This window comes from Gnatocerus cornutus, chromosome 5 (assembly GCF_029298725.1).
Source record: "Gnatocerus cornutus isolate USDA-ARS CGAHR chromosome 5, icGnaCorn1.1, whole genome shotgun sequence".
Classification (NCBI taxonomy): Eukaryota; Metazoa; Arthropoda; class Insecta; order Coleoptera; family Tenebrionidae; genus Gnatocerus; species Gnatocerus cornutus.
In genome coordinates this window covers 3,057,063-3,077,646 of record NC_142237.1, presented here as the reverse complement: position 1 = coordinate 3,077,646, position 20,584 = coordinate 3,057,063, and the positions used below count along the sequence as shown (strand labels likewise).

The window sequence follows — 20,584 nt, the reverse complement described above, 5'->3', positions numbered from 1 at the left end:
TTCGTATCGCGTATAATTTTTTTGTTATGTGAAAATAAAAAAACGTAAAAAATATAGAAAAAATATTGTTAACATACCTTTATTCGGGTTTATTTATAATACTAACCTATTTATGGCTATAAATATATTCTTAGTTTCCTCCTTTTTTAGAACTTTTCACATATTATTTATCAATCTAAGATTATTTAGAATTCAACAAGTTTTCTAACTTCCACTTCACTAAATTTATTTATTTCATTATTCTTTAAATTTAAACATGATTAAATTTTTTCCTAAATTGCAATTTCAAATCGTACATATTTTACACATTTGTACAAAACTTACTAGATCGTCCATCTTTTTTAAATTCGTTTATATTTTCTATTTAGAGTTTATCTTCATTTGCTTTTAGATAAAGTTCCTCGAAATCTTTGAGTATTTGTATCTTAATTTTTCTAATAATTTTTGTATATTTAATTTTTTTAACTTGTTGTTATTTTTGGTTTCTTTATACATTCTCTATTACATTTTTTGGATAAGTTTATATCAGAAAACACAAAAGTTGCAAAAAAAATAAAAATTTCTCATGCAAATCATTATTTTTTAGCCGTCAATTTTGATGCAAAATTATAGAGCTTTTTTGAACTTGCCACTTATCTGAAGCACTTTGCAAAAATTTTTGAAGTGAAATATGTTAATTATGACAGGTAAACACGCATACAATTCCCACTTTTACTTTCACTATCCCATCGCCGATCGACCGAATAAGAAATACTCAAGTTTATCTATTCTACGAACTAACCACTGATTGTAAAACCCATTTCCAGAGTTTATCTAAGGAAAATCCTATTCTCAATTATTATTATTATTTATACCTGCTTTGTAAAAGCGGCCCTTACTGAACTCACATCCTGGAGCTAAGCCTTTCCGAAAGTATTCGTTGAAATTGTTGAATTGGCTTTTAATGAGTTTAAAGAGTTCTATTCTAATCCAATTTAGTAATTATGGAAGAGTTCTAATGGATACTGAAAAGCGTTTGTGCTTCATATGAAGATCGATTGTAGTGGGCATCTGTAATTTAGTATGAGTTATTGTAATGTTTTTTGAAACCATTCGAGCAAAAGAAAATCGAAAAAAAGTTTATTATCAAAACGTAAGTCCAACTACTAATGCGTGTCAAAACATTGTAAGTCCAGCTAAGGTGGACACTTTTTAAAAATCGTCTTTCGACGAAAAATCGAAAAATCGACTTATATTGTGCCCCGGTATTTCTCGACACTTTTTGAAGAGTTCTTCCACACTTGTCTTGGTTTCTGATTCGATTTTTACCTTGATTTTTGCTTGGATTATATTTAGGACAACGTTTTGACTTTCACACTTGATTAATTTCAAATGTAGCAGATGTTTAGCAAAACCACTTGCAGCAAGACATAAATTTGCCATTATACAACCCAAATCAAAGAAATTCTGTTTTTCCGTAAATTGGCACTACGGATTTAGTTCTTTTAAATGTCTGTTTATGACTAGTTCATGACTGAATTTACGATTTGCGATTTTTTGTGTTTGGTCAAAATAGCTCTCCATGATCCAAAAAAATCTGTAGCATTTAATAAATTTTATTCCATTTTTGATTTTACTTAAAACTGATTTTTATTTAAATTACAAAAAATCACAACTAAATTTGAATCATTAGTAATATGTAGGTACGCCACAAAAAGTATCTTTTTCAGGTAATATTTTGGAGTCCGCAAACTTCGAAACTTCTCTTGCGCCACCAGTGGTAAAACAGGCGAACTAACTGATCAAATAACTTTACAAACAATCATTCATAATAAAAAAAGGACAGGTTTATAAGCAAAAAATTTAGGTACATTGAACGTAGATTTTTTTTCTAATTATTTACCCAAGATTGCACGCTTTTAGGTATTTCTTTCGAAAATATTATGCATTTTGTAAAATAATTAATATTTAAACAAATGTAGAAGATTACAATGATTTGTCAAGTTAGCGCCCTTTATATTGACATATCAAATGTTCATACCAATTTTTGTGACATTCTATGAAGATTTAGGGTATAAACTATGAAAAAACATGGCAAAAACCTGTTTTTTTGCTTTAATTACGACATAAAAAACTGAACCAAGTTATAACATAGCATCCTCCTTACAAAATAAAAAAATACACATTTTGATGTAAACATGTCCATATTAGTTTAAAATTAATAGCCAAAAAATCGAAAAAAAGCAAAAAAACGTGCTCTTATATTGTTATAAAAAAGTGAACCAAGTTATAACATAGCATCCTCCCTACAAAACGAAAAAATACACAGTTTGAAATATAACAAGTTGATATTATTTGAAAAAAAAGTGGCAAAAAAAGCGAAAAAAAGGATTTTTGTCACTCCCGAGCCACCTTTTAAGTCAGAATTACTTATGCGAATAAAAACTTAAATAACTCACCGGCTTGAGATCGCAGTGGATGATATTTTCTTTCTGGAGCAACCTGAGACATTTCAGCATGGAGTTGGCGAACCTTCTGATTAAATTTAAACTAAATCCCTGGTAGCTGTTCTTCTTAATCAATTCGAAGAGATTAAGGCTGCAATAAATTATCACTGTGAGTTTTATCTTGCCACGGAAATTGGAAATATGGTGCACGTATCAAAATTTCTTTTTTTATTTAATACACTCATTAAGTACTGTTATTGGAGGAGGTTTTCAAAGTTTACGGCGCCATGTAGTAAATTAATCTTTGTAGTTGCTTCCTTCCAGGTAATGTAGTGTCATTATGGACTCTTGGAGGAAGTTATTACCAGCATTGTTAAGATTACAACCACGGCTACTGGTTTTTGTGAGCGTTCAGAGTGAAAAGAAAAAGCGGGAGATCAATAGTTTGAAGTTTCAAAGTTGCTACTGTTCTAATTGTTGCTTTCGCAAGGAACTAAATCAATAACTTCGCTAAGCTAAATCCATTAATAATTGAAATTTGTGCCTTAAACTTGCTACAATTTTCGTAATAATTGACCCCATTTTTCTTTCTGGCTTGTAAACAACGTAATAGCTATTTGTGTACCAAGGCCAAAAAGTGGTTCTTTTTTGGCCGAGCCTTTTTTTAATGGCCGAGGCGCTAGCCGAGGCCAGAAAGAAGGCGAGGGCAAAATGGCACTTTTTGGCCGTGTTACACACAAGATTTTTTAGGCGACATCATTAAATTTACAAGTTAATTAATTTTTATTTATGATTTATTGATTTAATCAATTATAACAACTAGCTTCACAATTTGTATGAATTAGGTTTAATGTGTTTTTTAATGTTGTTGCAGGGGCACTGCTAGACATGTTCATTTTCAATAATTCAACACGTCTTTGTTGCACTTTACAGCTGTTTGTCAGGGTAATATCGGTATCTTGACGTAATATGCAAAACTATGGATAGATGGCGCCACCATAGATCGGCCGAAAATGTTTGCAGCCAGAAAAGACTCACTTTTAGGCCGCTTTTGAGGCCTAAAAATCTCATTTTTAGTTATAGTCGCCTAAAAATAACTTTGTTAATCCCGATTTGAAACTTTAATAAATTCCATTTTTGAAATATTCAATATACAGGGTCCGGCAACACTTGTGTCCACCCCCAAGATCGCCTTAAATTTTAAAGTTACAATTTTGAAAATTTGCATACGCTTATACAGGGTGATTTTTAAAAAACGGCAGGCGTTGTAGAATTTTTATTTATGAACCAATTTCAAAAATTAAACAAACAAATTAAATGATTTTTAATTTACTATAAACTGATTTTAGAATTTTTCTAAATGTCTTAGTATCTTTTGGGCGATATTCAACTTGATGTTGCGACCTGAGGCAATTGCCTCATCTTTTTACGATTAGAACCGAGCGCGAGCTGTTTACAGTCAATACACTTTTTAAAACAAGAAGAGAATTCCTTCCAGCTAAAACACCCACCTGAGTAATTCGAAACTAATGCAGAGATGATTTCTAAAGTTGAAGTACTCCAACATGTGAATGACGTTGTGGTTCCCATCTTTGTCCTTTTTTCTGAGATGATCTAAAATCCGAACTTCAACAAGAGCCGGATGGTGGAAGCGCTTCTTGTTTCTGATAATTTTGATGGCAACATGTTTGTTGGTCATGTGATCCAGCGCCCTGATGACTTGTCCGAAGCTACCCTTCCCAATCACTTCCAAGATCTCGTATCGGTAGCAAATGTGGTCGTGCAGAACCTGAATAAATTATTATGTTTTTATTCCAAGCAAAACAGTCACGCATATTATAGGAAACGATTATTATTGCTATGATTAAGTTGAGATCGAAGCGCTGGGAACTGAATTAAATGATGATGAATGTCTTTCATTTATGCTAAATCGCTTACCTTGATGTAACTTCCACTTTCGTCGTCGTAGCCGCTGTTCTGCGACCCTCCTTGTTCTCCATGAATTTTGCCTGCGTTTAGTCCGAGATACCAGATCTTGGAGTATTTCTCAATTTCGGTTTTCTCGAACTCAGTCAAGCGGTTGCCGTACAACCGAAGGGCCTCTGGAATAGAATGGAAGTTTTATTCTATCGGAAACAGATGTTTCCTTTGGAGAAATAACCGCATGGTCCTATATTTCATAACACGAATTCCAAATTTAATTAATGAGGGAACGATATTAAATCTATAAGCGACGGCGAAAATATTTCAGTAATTTATCAAATGCAAAATTATTTCGATGTGTGCGTGCGGAGAAATTTCAAATAAGCGCCCACGTAGGAATGACTGTATAATTTTTACCCATTAAAGTTCAAATGAAACTGTTATTGAACATGTACGAGCGATAATATACAAAAATTGAAATTAATGTTTCTGCATCAAGATTGAATTTAGTTTGGCTCACATGCAGGGCAAGGGAATATGTTAATGGCGAGAAAACAAAAAGAGCAGTGATAATTTACACGGAAAAGCTTTCTGTAATAAAACTAGTTGGAAATTTTCCAGTTAAAGAGATGTTTTTTACTCATTCAAGGCTTCTTAATCTCTTTCCATTCTTGAGATCGTTTATTTTTATTATACATGCACGCTACTCTTCCAAATTTATTTTTTATTTATCATATTTTGTAAGTTATCGGATTTTAAAAATATCCATTTTAATATACACCAAATTAAATTTCTCATCATTTTATTTATTACATATGTATGTCCTTTACATAGAAGTTTTTCAGATTTCGTCTTTTTAATGCATCCCAGTTTCGATTTTTCACTTTTTTTTTGTTTTCAATGTTTTCGAAAGTCCGTTTTGCGCCTTTTTTGACTATCCTGCGTTCACTTTTTTTTTCAGTTTTACTTAATAAATCGCGACCTGAGAATTATAAGGTTCTAACTAACATTTGCATTAAATTGATCCAGTGTTCACGTTATCAGTGATATCTCTTTAATTTATTAAGCATTTATTTAAAAAAATGACAAGATCTATTAAAATCATTTTGGCTTGTTAAAATATTAACTCACTTCTTTTTTATACATGATAGAAAATGTTTAAAAAAATCGCAAAAACTGATAAAAATTTCGAAAAATTGTTTGAATATTTTTTGCATAGAACTTCTTATTTGGCACTTTGGTATTTTATTGTAATATGTCATATTATAAAGGTTGAGATCTCTGCTTTCTAACGCGGTGTTTAACAAGTTATTATCTCTTGCCATTTAGAACTTAGATGACAGAATATGAAGTGATTTTTCGAAAAAAATCATGTTTTATTAAATTTTGAAGATTTTGTAAAAAATTTAATTTTAATACCCATAAAGTTGGAGCTTTTCTATAAATCTCGCGTTCTAAATTATTTCACTGGTCAGAATGGAAGTTCTTAGATAAAAATTATACAGCAACAGTTTAAAAGTTGGTCGAGTTTTTTATCATTTAAAGACATTTTCATATCAATCTGGATAATTTTTTCGCCTTAGATAAAATTTTTGTAAAATTCTTTATCGGTTACTGTCATCAAATTGTCCGGAAAAAAGTTGTAAAAAATTAAATTTTCAGTGACATCCACCTCTCCACTTTGTGCTAACTTTCCAACAAATTGGCGAGTTTTTGTTTTTAATAGTTACTCATTGTATTTTCCACAAAAATCTGAAAAATTCCTTTCAAAGATTTTTACCCACTGGCTCATAAGCAAATTAAGAACTCTTCATCATCAAGAAGTTAAAAAAAAAGTATTATTCTGGGCTGCATAAGTCATTAAAACTCAACACAAGTTACTCAATTCGGTATACAAGTTACGACTGTTTAAGCAATGGCATTTATTTTTTTGTGAATTTGACAACACACAAAAAAACTTTACATTTTTGTTAAAACTTCTTAATATTTTTTGTCCTCTAATTTATAAACGATAAGAGATAGCAATGCGCTTGCCAGCGCGTCAAAAGGGCAAAACCTCAATCTTTTCAATCATGCATTACAATAAAAAAATCGATATAAAAATTCTTGAGTTAAATCCAAAATTTCATATAAAAATCACAGAAACAGCTTTTTTTGAGACATAAGATCAATTTTTAAAATTTCTTGGGAAGTACTAACCCTAGCGATGAGTTTTATAGATCGTTTGAAAGCTTGTTAAATTAGCTTTCCAAAACACAGTCGGGCAATCCCATTACTTTGCAATTTTTCATAAAAAATTGAAGAAAATAAATTTTTGTATAGTCGAACCAAAAAAAAATTTTTTTCAAGAACATCTCTGAATCCGGACCTGATTCGAAATCCGTGACCAATGCCTTTTTACTTCTTCAGTACATTTTTTTACAAAACGGTTTTAACTCTGGATCCATGCTTGAAGTTTCGAATTGTGAATTCTGTAAATTGACTAATCAATTTTTCAGCATTCTAAGGCTTTTAAACTGTAAGTAAACTGCAACTGTAAGTTTTGACGTTGAAATACGTTCAGAATTAATTGAACGAAATCTTGGCGGAGTTCCGGATTGAAGTTGTTAATTATGTCATATTTTCTTCCCTTGAAATTTATTTTCTATCCGCATTTTCGTCACGAATATATTGAACGATTAGCTGCAAGCACGGCGATTCTATTTCGTCGTTTTACAAACTTTTCAACTCTGTAAGTTAACATGTCACTTGCAGCCGTAACTTGGAAAAATCTATTTTGAATAGTTTTTATCGTTCTATTAATGGTCTAATTACTAAAAGTTGTGGTCAAACTAAACTAAATTCAACGACCGTTTTATTTATATAAATTCTAAGCCAAATAAAAAATTTAAACATGTGTTAATGTAGCGTCAAATAATTCCTCATACCGAAATAAAGTACAAGTTCAACAAACTCATAATAAATGACGCTAAACCGTCGTGAATTAATTCCATATCTACTAAAATAAATGTTAAAAATGTAGTCATTCCCACGCTTCCTTCTATGCCTGAAAGGAAAATTTATTAACACAGTTTGCTTATATTTTACTCCCACGTATAATCTCTTTTAGCAGATTTTCATTTCCTAAAATATTGTCGATAGAAGGTCGAGCGATTTTTTTTTGGTGGCATTTAGCGAATACGAGCGAGGAATTTACCTGTTGGTGTCAAGGGAAATCCATTGTTGTTATTTGTAGAACTGTGGTTTTCCACTCCTCTGGGATTATTATTGATAGCCGGAAACGAATCCACCATCGGTGAAGTCGGCGTTAAGTTCGATTTGCTCTGGTTAAGATTGAGCCGTGAAGACGATTTGCTGGTTTCCAATAATGGCAACTGAAAATTTTTGCGCATTAAAATATTACCTTCGATTTTTCCCTGGCATGGAAAACTGGGTCGAAAGTGTCAAAGTTAACCGCGACATTGTGTATTTTATCATTATGCGAGTATTCTTAGTAATTATCTATTTATAGGCTCAATTTTGGCTAAAATAGACATGCGAGCTTTAAAAGCTTTTTGCACGAAATAGAACATTCAGGCACTATTAAGAGTAGTAAAATTCGCGTTTGGATAAATCTCAACTCACTTCAGAGTGGATAAGCGTAGTTTTGGATGTGGAATGCCCACTTTTTGAGGAACTTTTTAAGTGTTTGCCGGAAGTCGTCGTCTGTGGTTTGGACCCATACTTGGTTGGCAATACGTCCTTGTGGTGGTGAGCTGCTGGACTCTGCAAAAACAGACATTAATTATTTTTAGAAATACTCGTGTATCAGGAAGGAGTTTCAAGCTGGATCGTTTTTAACAGTAGTAGAAAACAGATTACAAGCTGTCAGCTCACAGAAATTAAATTGATAGTTCAGTTTGTTTTTCTGCCCCGATTTCCCCGAATTTTCTACAAGAATCGCATTGAATTTCTCCATGTTTAGGGCATATTAAACGAATAATCATGTAAACAAGTTGGTTAATTGAACATGAACACAATGCAATGTGATTCGAGCAATTGATCAAAGCGATTTTGTTGTTGGAAATTGAGCGATATTTACTGAATGTTGGTCATGTAGATGATGGAGTTTGTATCATGAAGACGACCTAAAGTCCCTTTTTTTATTAAAAAACCACCAACACCGCACTCTCCCACCACTTTACAACCGGTTTAAAAAAAAACGGACTTTATTTCGTTTATTCAAAATGTTTGTTTTTCGAATTAGCCGCTTTAATAGGTTCATTAGAGTACTCAATTTGAAGTCGTTTATAGGTATCTACACTATATTTCAGAATTATTGACATCTCAGTGTCTTGGAAATTCAAATTTATGTTGGCAGAATCTTCTGATATAAGCGTATTTAGTGTTTTTAGATTTATATTTATCCCTATGTGTATGTAATGTGTGTCACGTCAGAAGAATCTGATTCAGAGGAGCTGGAATCTGAAGCAGAAGAAATCTGTATTATGATGATAGATTCAGAATCTGATTAAAATATCAATCCATTAGCTTAAAAAAGTAATTTACTTCATAACCTCAAAATGTTACATTGACAGCTTTAGAACCAAAATGCTAAAAGTCGTTCACATTGTTAGAGGCGTTTTACACAGACATGGCCTACCGAGATGTCAATAATTCTGAAATATAGTATATAAAAGAACTCAAAAGAGGAAATTTTGTTTTTTAAGAATTGGCAGAACTAATTGGTCTGGCTGTCACCCGTTTCATGTCAAATTCTTGGTCAATTTGGATTTTACGATTCGTGTTTAATAAATGTATCAATATAATTGAATTGTCCTTTGCGGCCAACAATGATTGTATCTAAATATAATAGATGTGAATGGAATGCGGGCACTACCGCCTGTAAAGTATGCAACCTCCCACTCTGGAAGATCAACAAACCCTGCCGGTCCATTTAAATACCATTGAAAGAGTTGTTTAGATGCAGTATTCAATAACCCTTTGTATTGTAGTTGGGTTGCAACTTCTTAAAATGTATTGCCTTAATAATAATTTTGATCAGTGAATGGTAAATGTTTAATTCCAGCCAGAATACAAGCTGGTATCTCTAGTAATTTTTGGCATAATAAGTTAAATGTTGATAAAATCGTAAAGTTCTTTTTGAGGGTTACTTATATGCAACTTGTAACTTTGCAAAATCCATGACGATACTAAAAACAGCAGATATGGCGAATTCAATATATTAGACTTTTATAATATAGCTATTTTCTTTGCGTTTGGAATTTCTTTAAAAGTTAGGTATTATTCTAAGAGAAGTTGCTGAATTAAATTCATTCATACCAAATGAGGAGTTTTTAAACGAAAAATTACCAATTTTTATTTGATCACATACAGTTCTTTGAAAGTAATATATTGTATAATAAGAATAGGTGAGCCAGAATGAGCCATGAATTCTTTAGTACATACAATGTTGTCCATGCTCTCTTACACAATTTTGAACCACTTTCAACTTTAAATTTTGAGTTCCCATTAAGTATAATTTTATACGAACTAAAGAATAAACAAAATCATTTATTTAGTAGAAATAAACAAAATAATAATATTTCATTATCAATAATTAACGATCGAATTTAAAGATTTTAATATTTAAAAAAAATAGAAAAAGAATTTTAAGTTGAAATTTTGTAAGGAATGTATTCTGAGCAACTTTTCTTAAAAATCGAAGATATCCAACACCAAGGAAAAGTTCACTTTATTCAAAAACTGGTGGACAATCTATCATTTCCAAATTCTTTCTTCTAAAATTAAAGAAGATAAAAGCTTATTCATTTAAAGTACAAAGCACTGTATTATTTTTTCGTCTAATCTGCAGATATTTTAATTTTATTTTAATATTTATCGTCAAGCAACGTAACTGTAACTTTTTTGCGATTTATAAAATATCAAATTTGGAAAGTTGTCATTCGTTGGCGTTTTTGGACCACTAATTACGCCGAAAGTGTCCTAAAATAAACAATTACTACTCAAAGGCAGTATAGATAATACATATTAAAAGGTTTCAACCTCACCATAGTAAAAACACAGCCAAAAATAATTAAATACTGCATCTAAACAACGATTTCAATGGTATTTAAATGGTTTGTTGATCCTCCAGAGTGGGAGGTTGCACACCTTACAGGCGGTAGTGCCCGCACTCCATACTGGCTGTGAGGTTAGGTTACGTTATGTCAAAATTCAGTGACAGTGAAACTCAATAAATGTCAAATTTTAAATTAAATTTGAAAATCAAGTGGCAAGTCGTGGTTACAAAACCATTACCAATCGTGTATCACGAAAACTCTTAGAATTAGAAAATTTAAATTTTTTATTATAAAAAGGGTGTAAATTCGAAAAAATTGTATAAAAGACTTGTTTTATTTATTGGTTTATTTATTGGTGCACGAGTGTATAGGACGAGTAAAATGGCCATTATAAAACACGTTCTTTAATATACTATTAAATTTTACAGAAATTAAAGTTCTGACTGTTATGTTAGAGAAACACAGTGTAAGGCAGCAAAAGCGAAGCATCCAAGGCTCTAAAATGATACAAAAGAACATCTAAAATCTAAAGAATCAGTAGAAGACTACAAAACATCCAAAGGAAGAAAACAATCTAATAAAACTGAAACAATTCAAAGAATCAATTGCAAAATCAGCCAAATCGGGCGAAGTTCTTGCAGCAAGGAATATATTAAGCAGTCTTTCCGGCGCAGCTGCACATTTCCTTTTTTTAAAATGCAGTTTGCATTTCCTGTACGAAATTTCAATAAAAATCTCGTTAAAACAACCACAAACGATATTTTCGAGCAATGAATTAATCCCGTTTTATCCTTCGACATCCCTGTGTGGGTGAGTTGAGTGAAAATAATCGTAATCTAATATTCTATTTTAGTATGCATGATCCATCATGTCTGAGAAACAGGTTGAAAAGCTGAAACTGCTTTGACGTGATTTCGACTTGTTGAAGCACGGATCGAAGTTGATTTTTATTAACAAGAGCATTGGTTAAAAATAGTAGAGACACGAATATTATCTAAGGTATTTTTAGAGCAGAATTCTTGTCCTTTTTATATTACGTACATAAATGTGCAATAAGCGTGATGCATGCAACTTTTAACGAAATGGAAATTGCACACGCTGCAACGAGCTGAAGAACAAACTTTCTTTTTCAACAGATTGTCCTGATTTGTTGGTATTTTTTGAATCCTTGGAGACGACATGACTTTCATTGCGTACGTTGTTATAAATTCCACAGCTTACAAACAATTCCACGATTCTATAAAATAATATGCAGATGGATTTTCCTATCGAATGCAGTTTCATGTACATTGACGTTAAATTAATATTTCATGACAACAGGCAAGCGTGCGTCTCAGACTGCATGCAACTTTTTAATAGATTTATGGAAATGTCTCTTTGATGCATTAGAAGATAAACGTCAGCTTGTTAAAACGTGCGGCATTCGCTTAGAAGAGCCCATTTTAATACTCTTAAGCTTTATCTACAAGATTATGAATTATTTAGATGCTCCGATTGGATCAATCTGATTTAATGAGAGACCTGTATTTCCTTAGGGGAAATAATGGCAAATTAGGTAATAATGCAGAGTGGTTGCATGTCACGAAGAATAGTGAAGTTATAGGTCGTATTTTAAATACAGTTGCGAAATAAAATTACCTGACTTGAATCTATTTAATTGTGAATTTATTATGACTGAATTAAAATGATGCATCCCTACTAAAAGTCATTACAAATCTAATTGTACACTTTTTATCAACCTCTAATGGTTCCAGATCCACCACAGTTTAAAAGTTTACTAATATTTCTGGTAAAGATACAATTTTATGGGCAATTAATGTCTCATAGAACTGGTGATTTATTAGTTTTACTGAATCCATTATGTTTATAACAGGCATAAATTATATCGGTTGACAACATTACGAAATTCGGACTTAGTGGTGAGGATAACTAGACAATTCTTTACTAGTTTATCTTTTTTGAAATTTCAACGAAAGTGTAGGAATTGTGGGCTGTGTGGATTGACATATCAACGCCCAAGCCAACCATTTCGCGTTTTAAACTGATTTAGTATGTTTATATAGGTCTACTTTTACTACAACTATAGGTTGTACCACAACGCTCACATTTCCTTTTAATGGGCAATTCTCTACACAATTTGAGATGATTTTTGTATCCCACCATGTTTAAGCTCTTTAAAATTTCATCAGTTTTTTTTTCAAATATCTTAGCAAAACTTAACTCCACCGCAGTGTTATTAGGCACGAATCGACTAGTTGATTATACAGTGGCGGTCAAAATAAAATAAGTCCTGAACTTCATTTTTTTTTAAATTAAGCTGTGTAACACAAGTTTTCAAAGTAGCCATAATTATAATTATTTTTGGCTTAACAATGACATTAATAAATCAAAATATTTACATTTTTCGAATTTGCCGCTTTAGAATACTCAATTTGGAGTCGTTTATAGGCATCTAAAGTCCAGCTCATTGCTATCAGTCCACTCTCTACTGTAAATTTTCGAAAAATTTTGGGTTGTAAATCAGGTTTTCAATTCCTTAGGGAGAAAATTAGGGAAAAATTAAATGTAGCGATTTTTGAGATTAACACGTTGTCAGAGTTGAGTGTATTAATCAATAACTTAATAAACATTTGTTGAAACAGGAAGTTTTTAATAGAGATTTAACAAGTTTTGGCAACGATTAGCTTCTACGCATGTCACAGTTGCGTCAAGGTCAAACACATTTGCTGTCAATTGTTACCGATTAAAATCACTAAAGGCTGCTGCCAACTTAACTTTTTAATGAGTGGACCGATAGTAATGAGCTCTGGTATATAAGAGAACTCAAAGTAGGAAATTTTGTTTTTAAAGAGTTGGCAGAACTAATTAGTCTGGCTGTCACCTGTTTCCTGTCAAGTTCTTGGCCAATTTGGATTTTACGATTCGTGTTTAATAAATTGCTGCGTGAATACAAAATGTATCAATATAATTGAATTGTCCGTTGCGGCCAACAATATATGTACCTAAATACAAGGTGTTTATAAATGTTTCTAGCATCAAGGGTGGCTATGAAATGTCAAATAAATTTGCCGCTCGTTACTAATGTGGGTTTAGATTTTTCAACTGACATTTGTAGTTAACCTCAATCATTGAACAAAGTTAGTTTTGAAAACAAAGTTGTGGTTTGAAGCCTAAAAATTTAAAATTTTGACAGAAAACCGTAACTGAAAAGTCGTAGACGTAAGTGACATTTGAAATACTATCGCGGAATCAAAATTTCGAACATTACTTTTTGACATGGCAATGTAAAGCAACCTTTATTGTCATTGTGACTGATATAAAAAGTAAATTTCTGACACTTGCTGTTCCGTTTATAAATTTTAAGGTTATAAAGACAAAGGACAGTTTACAATTTTTAAACATCAACCAATTTGATGTTCGAAATTTTGTTTCCGCGATAGTAATTGTGAACATAGTTATATTCACTATGACAATAAAGCGGCAAAATAGCGCATGACAGGAATTCCAAAGCTCCCCTTAATGCTAGAAACATTTATAAACACCTTGTATAGATGTGAATGCAGCTTGTGAGGTTAGGTTACGTTAGGTGACACTCAATAAATGTCAAATTTTAAAATCAAGTGGCAAGTCGCGGTTACAAAACCATTACCAATCGTGTAACACGAAAACTCTTAGAATTGGAAAATTTAATTTTTTTCATTAAAAAAAGGGTGCAAATTCAAAAAAATAGCATAAAGAACTTGTTTTATAATGGCATTGGTGCACTGTCCCGTCCCATACAAAACTCGTGCACCGAATTGGCCATTATAAAACACGTTCTTTAATATACTATTATGCATGCTTACAGTTGTGAGAGACAAAACGTATGGATATTTTTAAGGGTTAATATTTTATAGTGAAATTAGCTATTTATGAAATAAGTACATCATTTAGGTTTTTGTCGACGAGCTCTGGTTTAATAAATAAGGCGATTCAACAAAAGACTAATTATTTATGAATTACATACAAGGCTTTATATTCGATAGTAGTGTCTCAAAGGAGTCTTTCAAAAGAATGAGATTTGGCATCGAAATTTGTGAGTGCTGCTTCCAGAGTTAAAGTTACAAACTTTGTTTACATTGAAGTGCAAGAGAAAAAAACTTAAATCGTGGATGAAAAGGAAGAAATACCTAATAGTCTCGAATGCTAAGGAATCTTTAGAGAAGTCCAGAAGTGGTATGAAAAAACTTACCACGCATGTTATAGGAGGTGAAATTATATTTTGACTTTAATTTATTTACACTGACAAGCGGTCGTTTAACTTTATCATTACGGACGCTTTATGGACACTAAATGATATCGTAAAAGTTTTTGCATCTTGCAATGCAATGTTGAATATAAAGGATTCTCTTCTAATTTTATTTCCAACTTAAAATAGACGGCAACTAAATCATCATGGAACACAAAAAACTAAGACTCTGGAAAAAAAGAATTTTTTAGGCGACTTAAACTGAAAATGAAATTTTTAGGCCTTAAAAGCGGCCTAAAAGTGAGTCTTTTCTGGCCGCAAACATTTTCGGCCGATCTATGGTGACGCCATCTATCCATAGTTTTGCATATTACATCAAGATACCGATATTACCCTCAATTTTATAATTATTTGGGTAAAATCAAATCGACAAACTGCTGTAAAGTGCAACAAAGACGTGTTGAATTATTGAAAATGAACATGTCTAGCAGTGCTCCTGCAACAACATTAAAAAACACATTAAACCTAATTCATACAAATTGAGAAGCTACACGTGCTGAAACTGCAAATGTAAATAAAGAAATTATGAACTTTTCTGAAGAATTCATAAATATTTACAATTATTCAGTTGTTATAATTGATTGAATCAATAAATCAAAAATAAAAATTAATTAACTTGTAAATTTAATGATGTCGCCTAAAAAATCTTGTGTGTAACACGGCCAAAAAGGGCCATTTTGCCCTCGCCTTCTTTCTGGCTTCGGCTAGCGGCTCGGCCATTAAGAAAAGGCTCGGCCAAAAAAGAACCACTTTTTGGCCTTGGTACACAAATAGCTATTCTGACTATCAAATTTGTGATTGACTTTATGGTTCCTTTAAGGACAATTAAAAATAAATATTTGGAAACTATTTTTGACAAATTGGGATTAAGAGATAAACAATGAAATTTTAGTAGGCGTACATTCAGTCGAAATATTAAGAATTTTTTTTGTGTGAAGATAAACTAATAACTGTTTTGAATAAAACAACTTATTTATGCACTATGTGTGATATTTGGTCTACAAAAAAAAAGTCTTTCGGAGTAACAGTTCATTGAATCTTAGAAGCGTTAAAAAAAATGCATTTTTGGCTTGTCGCAAAAAATCAAAAACAACATGAAGAAGAAGATGCTAATACTAAAGAAACTAAGGAAATGACAAGAAAAAGTATGTACATGTATGTAGGAAGATATTAATAAGTTTTAAAAGTTTTTTGTTGTAATTACTCTTTCTAAGCAACTTAGCTAATTGTTTTTACGGCATCTGTAATTAATTAATGCATTAATATACTATTAATGAGTATTCAAAGAAATGTTATTGAATATTCATTCATTATTTCGATCTGCGAATGAGAGTTGTGTGAGATCCTACATTTTTTCATGAATAAAACTTCTTTCGTCGACATTCTCAGCAGCTGCACGAGCAGTAAAAGAAAAGGTCAAGTCACTAATTCTTCTCCACTTTCCCTCAGTTGATAAGATTCGTTATCAGTGCATCAGTCCCCATAATAGTGGCTACAGTAAATTCATTTATTACAACGTTTAATTGCCATCCATAAATTATCCAAAGAAAGTGTTTTTATTTTGTAATAAAGCTATTTTCACTACCAGAAGTCATCGAGTGTACTTTCAATTATCCAGGTTTCTCTCTTATTAAAAAGTTAAATTGTTAAATATATTCCATCCATCAGGTGTACATTGCAAGCATGCATTCTCCATTGGAAACTGTGACATTTGCGAAATGTCACGCTTTGCCTTTGAAACTATTTCACTCTGAGGTATCTCGGAAAGTTTTGCTCTGACTTTTGATATATTTTTTTACCCTTTTGCGCCGATGACACGGAGTCTAGGCCAAGGACTAAAATCACTCTGTTATTAATTGAAGGAATTGAACACAAGTACCGTTGCTGTCGTCTACAAATCAGGATCATCGTTTGTCATTGTTAGCGAGTTTACTCCGTTATTCAGCAATCGTGCTGTTGCAATTAATTTCTTGGTAGCCGGAGCTGAGTTTAGTAGGCGAGGAGGTACACAAAGGAAGAAGTATGGTGCAATGTTGAGACATAGAAGAGGTAAGAGGTACAGTTATTTTTTAACGACTGAAACTAATTCGGTGGAGAGAGATAATAATGAAGACATATCGACACACTTTCCTATGAAAGTTTCTTTCAAATTCACCCAAAACAATACAAGGTGCGATAATTTTGTTAGCTGCGATCCCTAAAAGTTTACGTTTCATTTCAGATATCGACCAGACCGCAGCCTCTCTTATTTTAATCTTTTTTTCCAGCTTCTAATTTTCTCTTGTCAGGACATGCGAACAATATGGGAGAGACGTGACAAAACATCTTAAGAGAACTGGGTTGGGAAACAAGTTTCCGCGCACATAAAACCGTTGTAAAATATTTGCAGTGCTAATAAAATTGGGGCAATTATAAGTTTCTGACCGAATTATTCCAATTAGATAAATATGTTACAACGCGCACTCAATCGATTTGGAAACGAATAAGAAATAAGTCGAGCTGATTACGGAATATCGTTGGCGTAGTCTCGATTATTCTGCCTAAAAAGTCTTCAGAATGTCAATATGTCGTTCCTCGGTCAATATTTAAATAAAATTATTCACTGTTGTGTGCAAATATTGATCTAGCTCCTACATGGCTCACACTCGAAATTTTCGATTAGCAATTGATCGTACGTACAATAAGGACTCCCAGTTGAATCGTAATGCGTCTAGACTGGTATCATAATTCTCACGTAAAATTTGGGCTCCGACACTCCGATGGGAATTAAAGATTAAAGATCGTTTGTTTCGTATTTGGCGTCTAGACACTTTACAGTTTTAAGTTCGAAGACTCCTGCAGGAAACTTTACAAGTGCGAGAACGTGTTTTATAATGGCAAATTTTGTATGGGCCGAGTGCACCAATGCCATTATAAATCAAGTCCTTTATGCTGTTTTTTCGAATTTGCACCCATTTTTTAATAAAAAATTTAAATTTTCCAATTTTCGTTTTACACGATTGGTAATGGTTTTGTAACCGCGACTTGCCACTTGATTTTCAAATTCAATTTAAAATTTGACATTTATTGAGTGTCACCTAATGTAACCTAACCTCACAACCTGCATTCACATCTATTATATTTAAAGTCCGTTTTTTTTTTTAAAAACCACCGGCAACGTTGCCTAGGGAGATTTTTGGTGAGAAAATAGTTGTCAAATTTTTGACATTTCTGAAAATTAGGCAGTGTTTCCGATAAAAACGTTTCTTTTACTGCCTGTTGGATTGCAAATCAAAAGATTTAATAGTGAAAAGACTCGGCACAGCCTGAAAGGCCGTTTTGTATAATCAAATTGTCAATTAGGCAACTAACCTATTTGATTTTATCACCAAAAAGTTACCATGGACGACGTTGCCGGTTGTAAAGTGGTGGGAGAGGGCGGTGTTGGTGGTTTTTTAATAAAAAAACGGACTTTAGGTGCATATATGGAGTGCGGGCACTACCGGCTGTAAAGTATGCAACCTCCCACTCTGGAGGATCAACAAACCACGCCGGTCCATTTAAATACCATTAAAAGAGTTGTTTAGATGTAGTATTTAACTATTTTTTGTATTGTAGTTGGCTTGCAACTTCTTAAAATGTATTGCCTTAATAATAATTTTGATCAGTGAATGGTAAATGTTTCATTTTAGACAGAATACAAGCTGGTATCTCTATTAATTTTTGGCATGTTTAGTTAAGTTTTGATAAAATCGTAAAGTTTTTTTTTAGCGATACCAAATACAGCAGATAACCCAAATTCAATCTATTAGGATTTTTTGAATAAAGCTACAGTGCAACCTTAATATGCCGAACCTCAATATAACGACTTCCTCGATTTAACAAATTTTTCGTAATCCCCTTGAATTGTCCATAAGACCTAATGTAAAATATACCTTTACATTACAAATTTTTTTTCAGAACCTTTTTATAACGAAATCTCAACTATCAAAAAAAGTGTAAATACCTCTAATTAACGAATTTTGTCCACTCGAAACCTCTTTAAAACGTTTCCACCAACAATATGGTAGTTACCCATAGTTATGTGATTCAGTCGCGACAGGTTTCGACACGTTTTTAAACAGACAACATTTTATGACTTTTTCTAAATAACTCTAATTGTTTTTAAATAGAAAATACAGAGTAATTTGATAAAAATGAGTTATCATTTATAAGTAGAAGATGTTCCCTATTACAAGATAAGTACGTAATGTAATGTGAATGAAACTATTTTTTTACCTCTTTATAACAAATTTTAGACCAACCTTACCTCAATATAACAAACCTCAGATTAACGAATTACTTGATATAACGAATATTTACTTGTCCTCTTGCGATTTGTTATATCGAGGTTGCACTGTATTTTCTTATAATTTACTTCGCGTTAGGAATATCTCTAAAAGTTAGGCATTATTCTAAGAGAAGTTGCTTAGAATCGAATTTTAAAATTATTTATACCAAATCAAGAGTTTTTGAACGAAAGCATTTATTTTATCACATACAGTTATTTTAAGCAGTAATACATTGTATAATAAGAATTGGCGAACCAAAATGAGCCATGAATTCTTTAGTACATACAAATAAATAAAAAAATCCAAATAAGAATTTTAAGTAGAAATTTTGTAAGAATTTTTAAAATATAAAATTTGGAAAGTCGTCATTCGTTGGCGTTTTTCGACCACTAATTACGCCAAAAGTGTTCTAAAATAAAGAATTACTACTCAATGGCAGTATAGATAATACATACTAAAAGATTTCGACCCAACCATAGTAAAAACAGTCAAAAATAATTAAATACTGCATCTAAAGAACGCTTGCAATGGTATTTAAATGAACCGGCACGGTTTGTTGATCCTCCAGAGTGGGAGGTTGCATATTTTACAGGCGGTAGTGCCCGCACTCCATTGCTGGCCGCAAAAGACAATTCAATTATATTGATACATTTTGACTTGACAAGAAACAGGTGACAGCCAGACTAATTAGTTCTGCCAACTCTTTAAAAACAAAATTTCCTACTTTGAGTTCTCTTATATACCAGAGCTCATTACTATCGGTCCACTCATTAAAGAGTTAAGTTGGCAGCAGCCTTTAGTGATTTTAATCGGTAACAATTGGCAGCAAATGTGTTTGACCTTGACGCAACTGTGACATGCGTAGAAGCTAATCGTTTTTCACAACATTGCCAAAACTTGTTAAATCTCTATTAAAATCATTCTTTTGCAAAATGTTTAATTAATTATTGATTAATACACTCAACTTTGACAACGTGTTAACCTCAAAAATCGCTACATTCAATTTTCCCCTTATTTTCTCCCTAAGGAATTGAAAGCCTGATTTACACCCAAATTAAGTACTCTAATGGACCTATTAAAGCGGCAAATTCAAAAAGTAAATTATGTTCAATGCGCGAAAGTGTAAAGCTGGTCTTATAACTTGTCAATAAATTAGATAATATTATATACACGAGGCGAGTGGGATGACATTCATTAGACGATTCCTCAATTATACAGACGTAATTTGGTTGCGAATAATTCATGGTAACAAACTTGTGCAAAATTACAATTCAAGTTATTGTGGACTGCCATAAATATCCTTGTCGAAAAAACAAGCAACACAGTTTCTGGTGCGTGTCAAAGTAAAAAATCATTCCAAGAGCGACAATATTTGGCTTATAATCCTATGAATGTGTGATGAGAAGCAGCGGATCACCCTCGTCAGCTACAATGTTTGGAATGAATAATTAATTCATGACGTCAATTTCACTCCTATAAAACGATATAACAGGGCGTTTCAGTGAGAAAAAAATATTAAAGTCAATAATCGTTGGGATTTGCAATTAAGACGAGTTCTTTAGCCTTTCTGTTTTC

The 20,584-nt window shown here is 32.3% G+C and overlaps 1 protein-coding gene across 4 annotated transcripts in view; it reads right to left on the bottom strand.

Moving 5' to 3' along the window:
* Dyrk2 (Dual-specificity tyrosine phosphorylation-regulated kinase 2) overlaps positions 1-20,584 on the bottom strand; it is an 87,466-nt gene that overhangs the window by 21,568 nt on the left and 45,314 nt on the right. For all 4 annotated transcript variants that reach the window (XM_088035576.1, XM_088035574.1, XM_088035575.1 and 1 more), the window contains exons 2-6: positions 7,974-8,114; positions 7,546-7,723; positions 4,365-4,528; positions 3,938-4,215; positions 2,439-2,577 (exon numbers count right to left, since the gene is read on the bottom strand). In XM_088035576.1, coding sequence (XP_087891702.1) covers positions 2,439-2,577; positions 3,938-4,215; positions 4,365-4,528; positions 7,546-7,723; positions 7,974-8,114 — 900 coding nt within the window. The remainder of the gene's footprint in view (positions 1-2,438; positions 2,578-3,937; positions 4,216-4,364; positions 4,529-7,545; positions 7,724-7,973; positions 8,115-20,584) is intronic.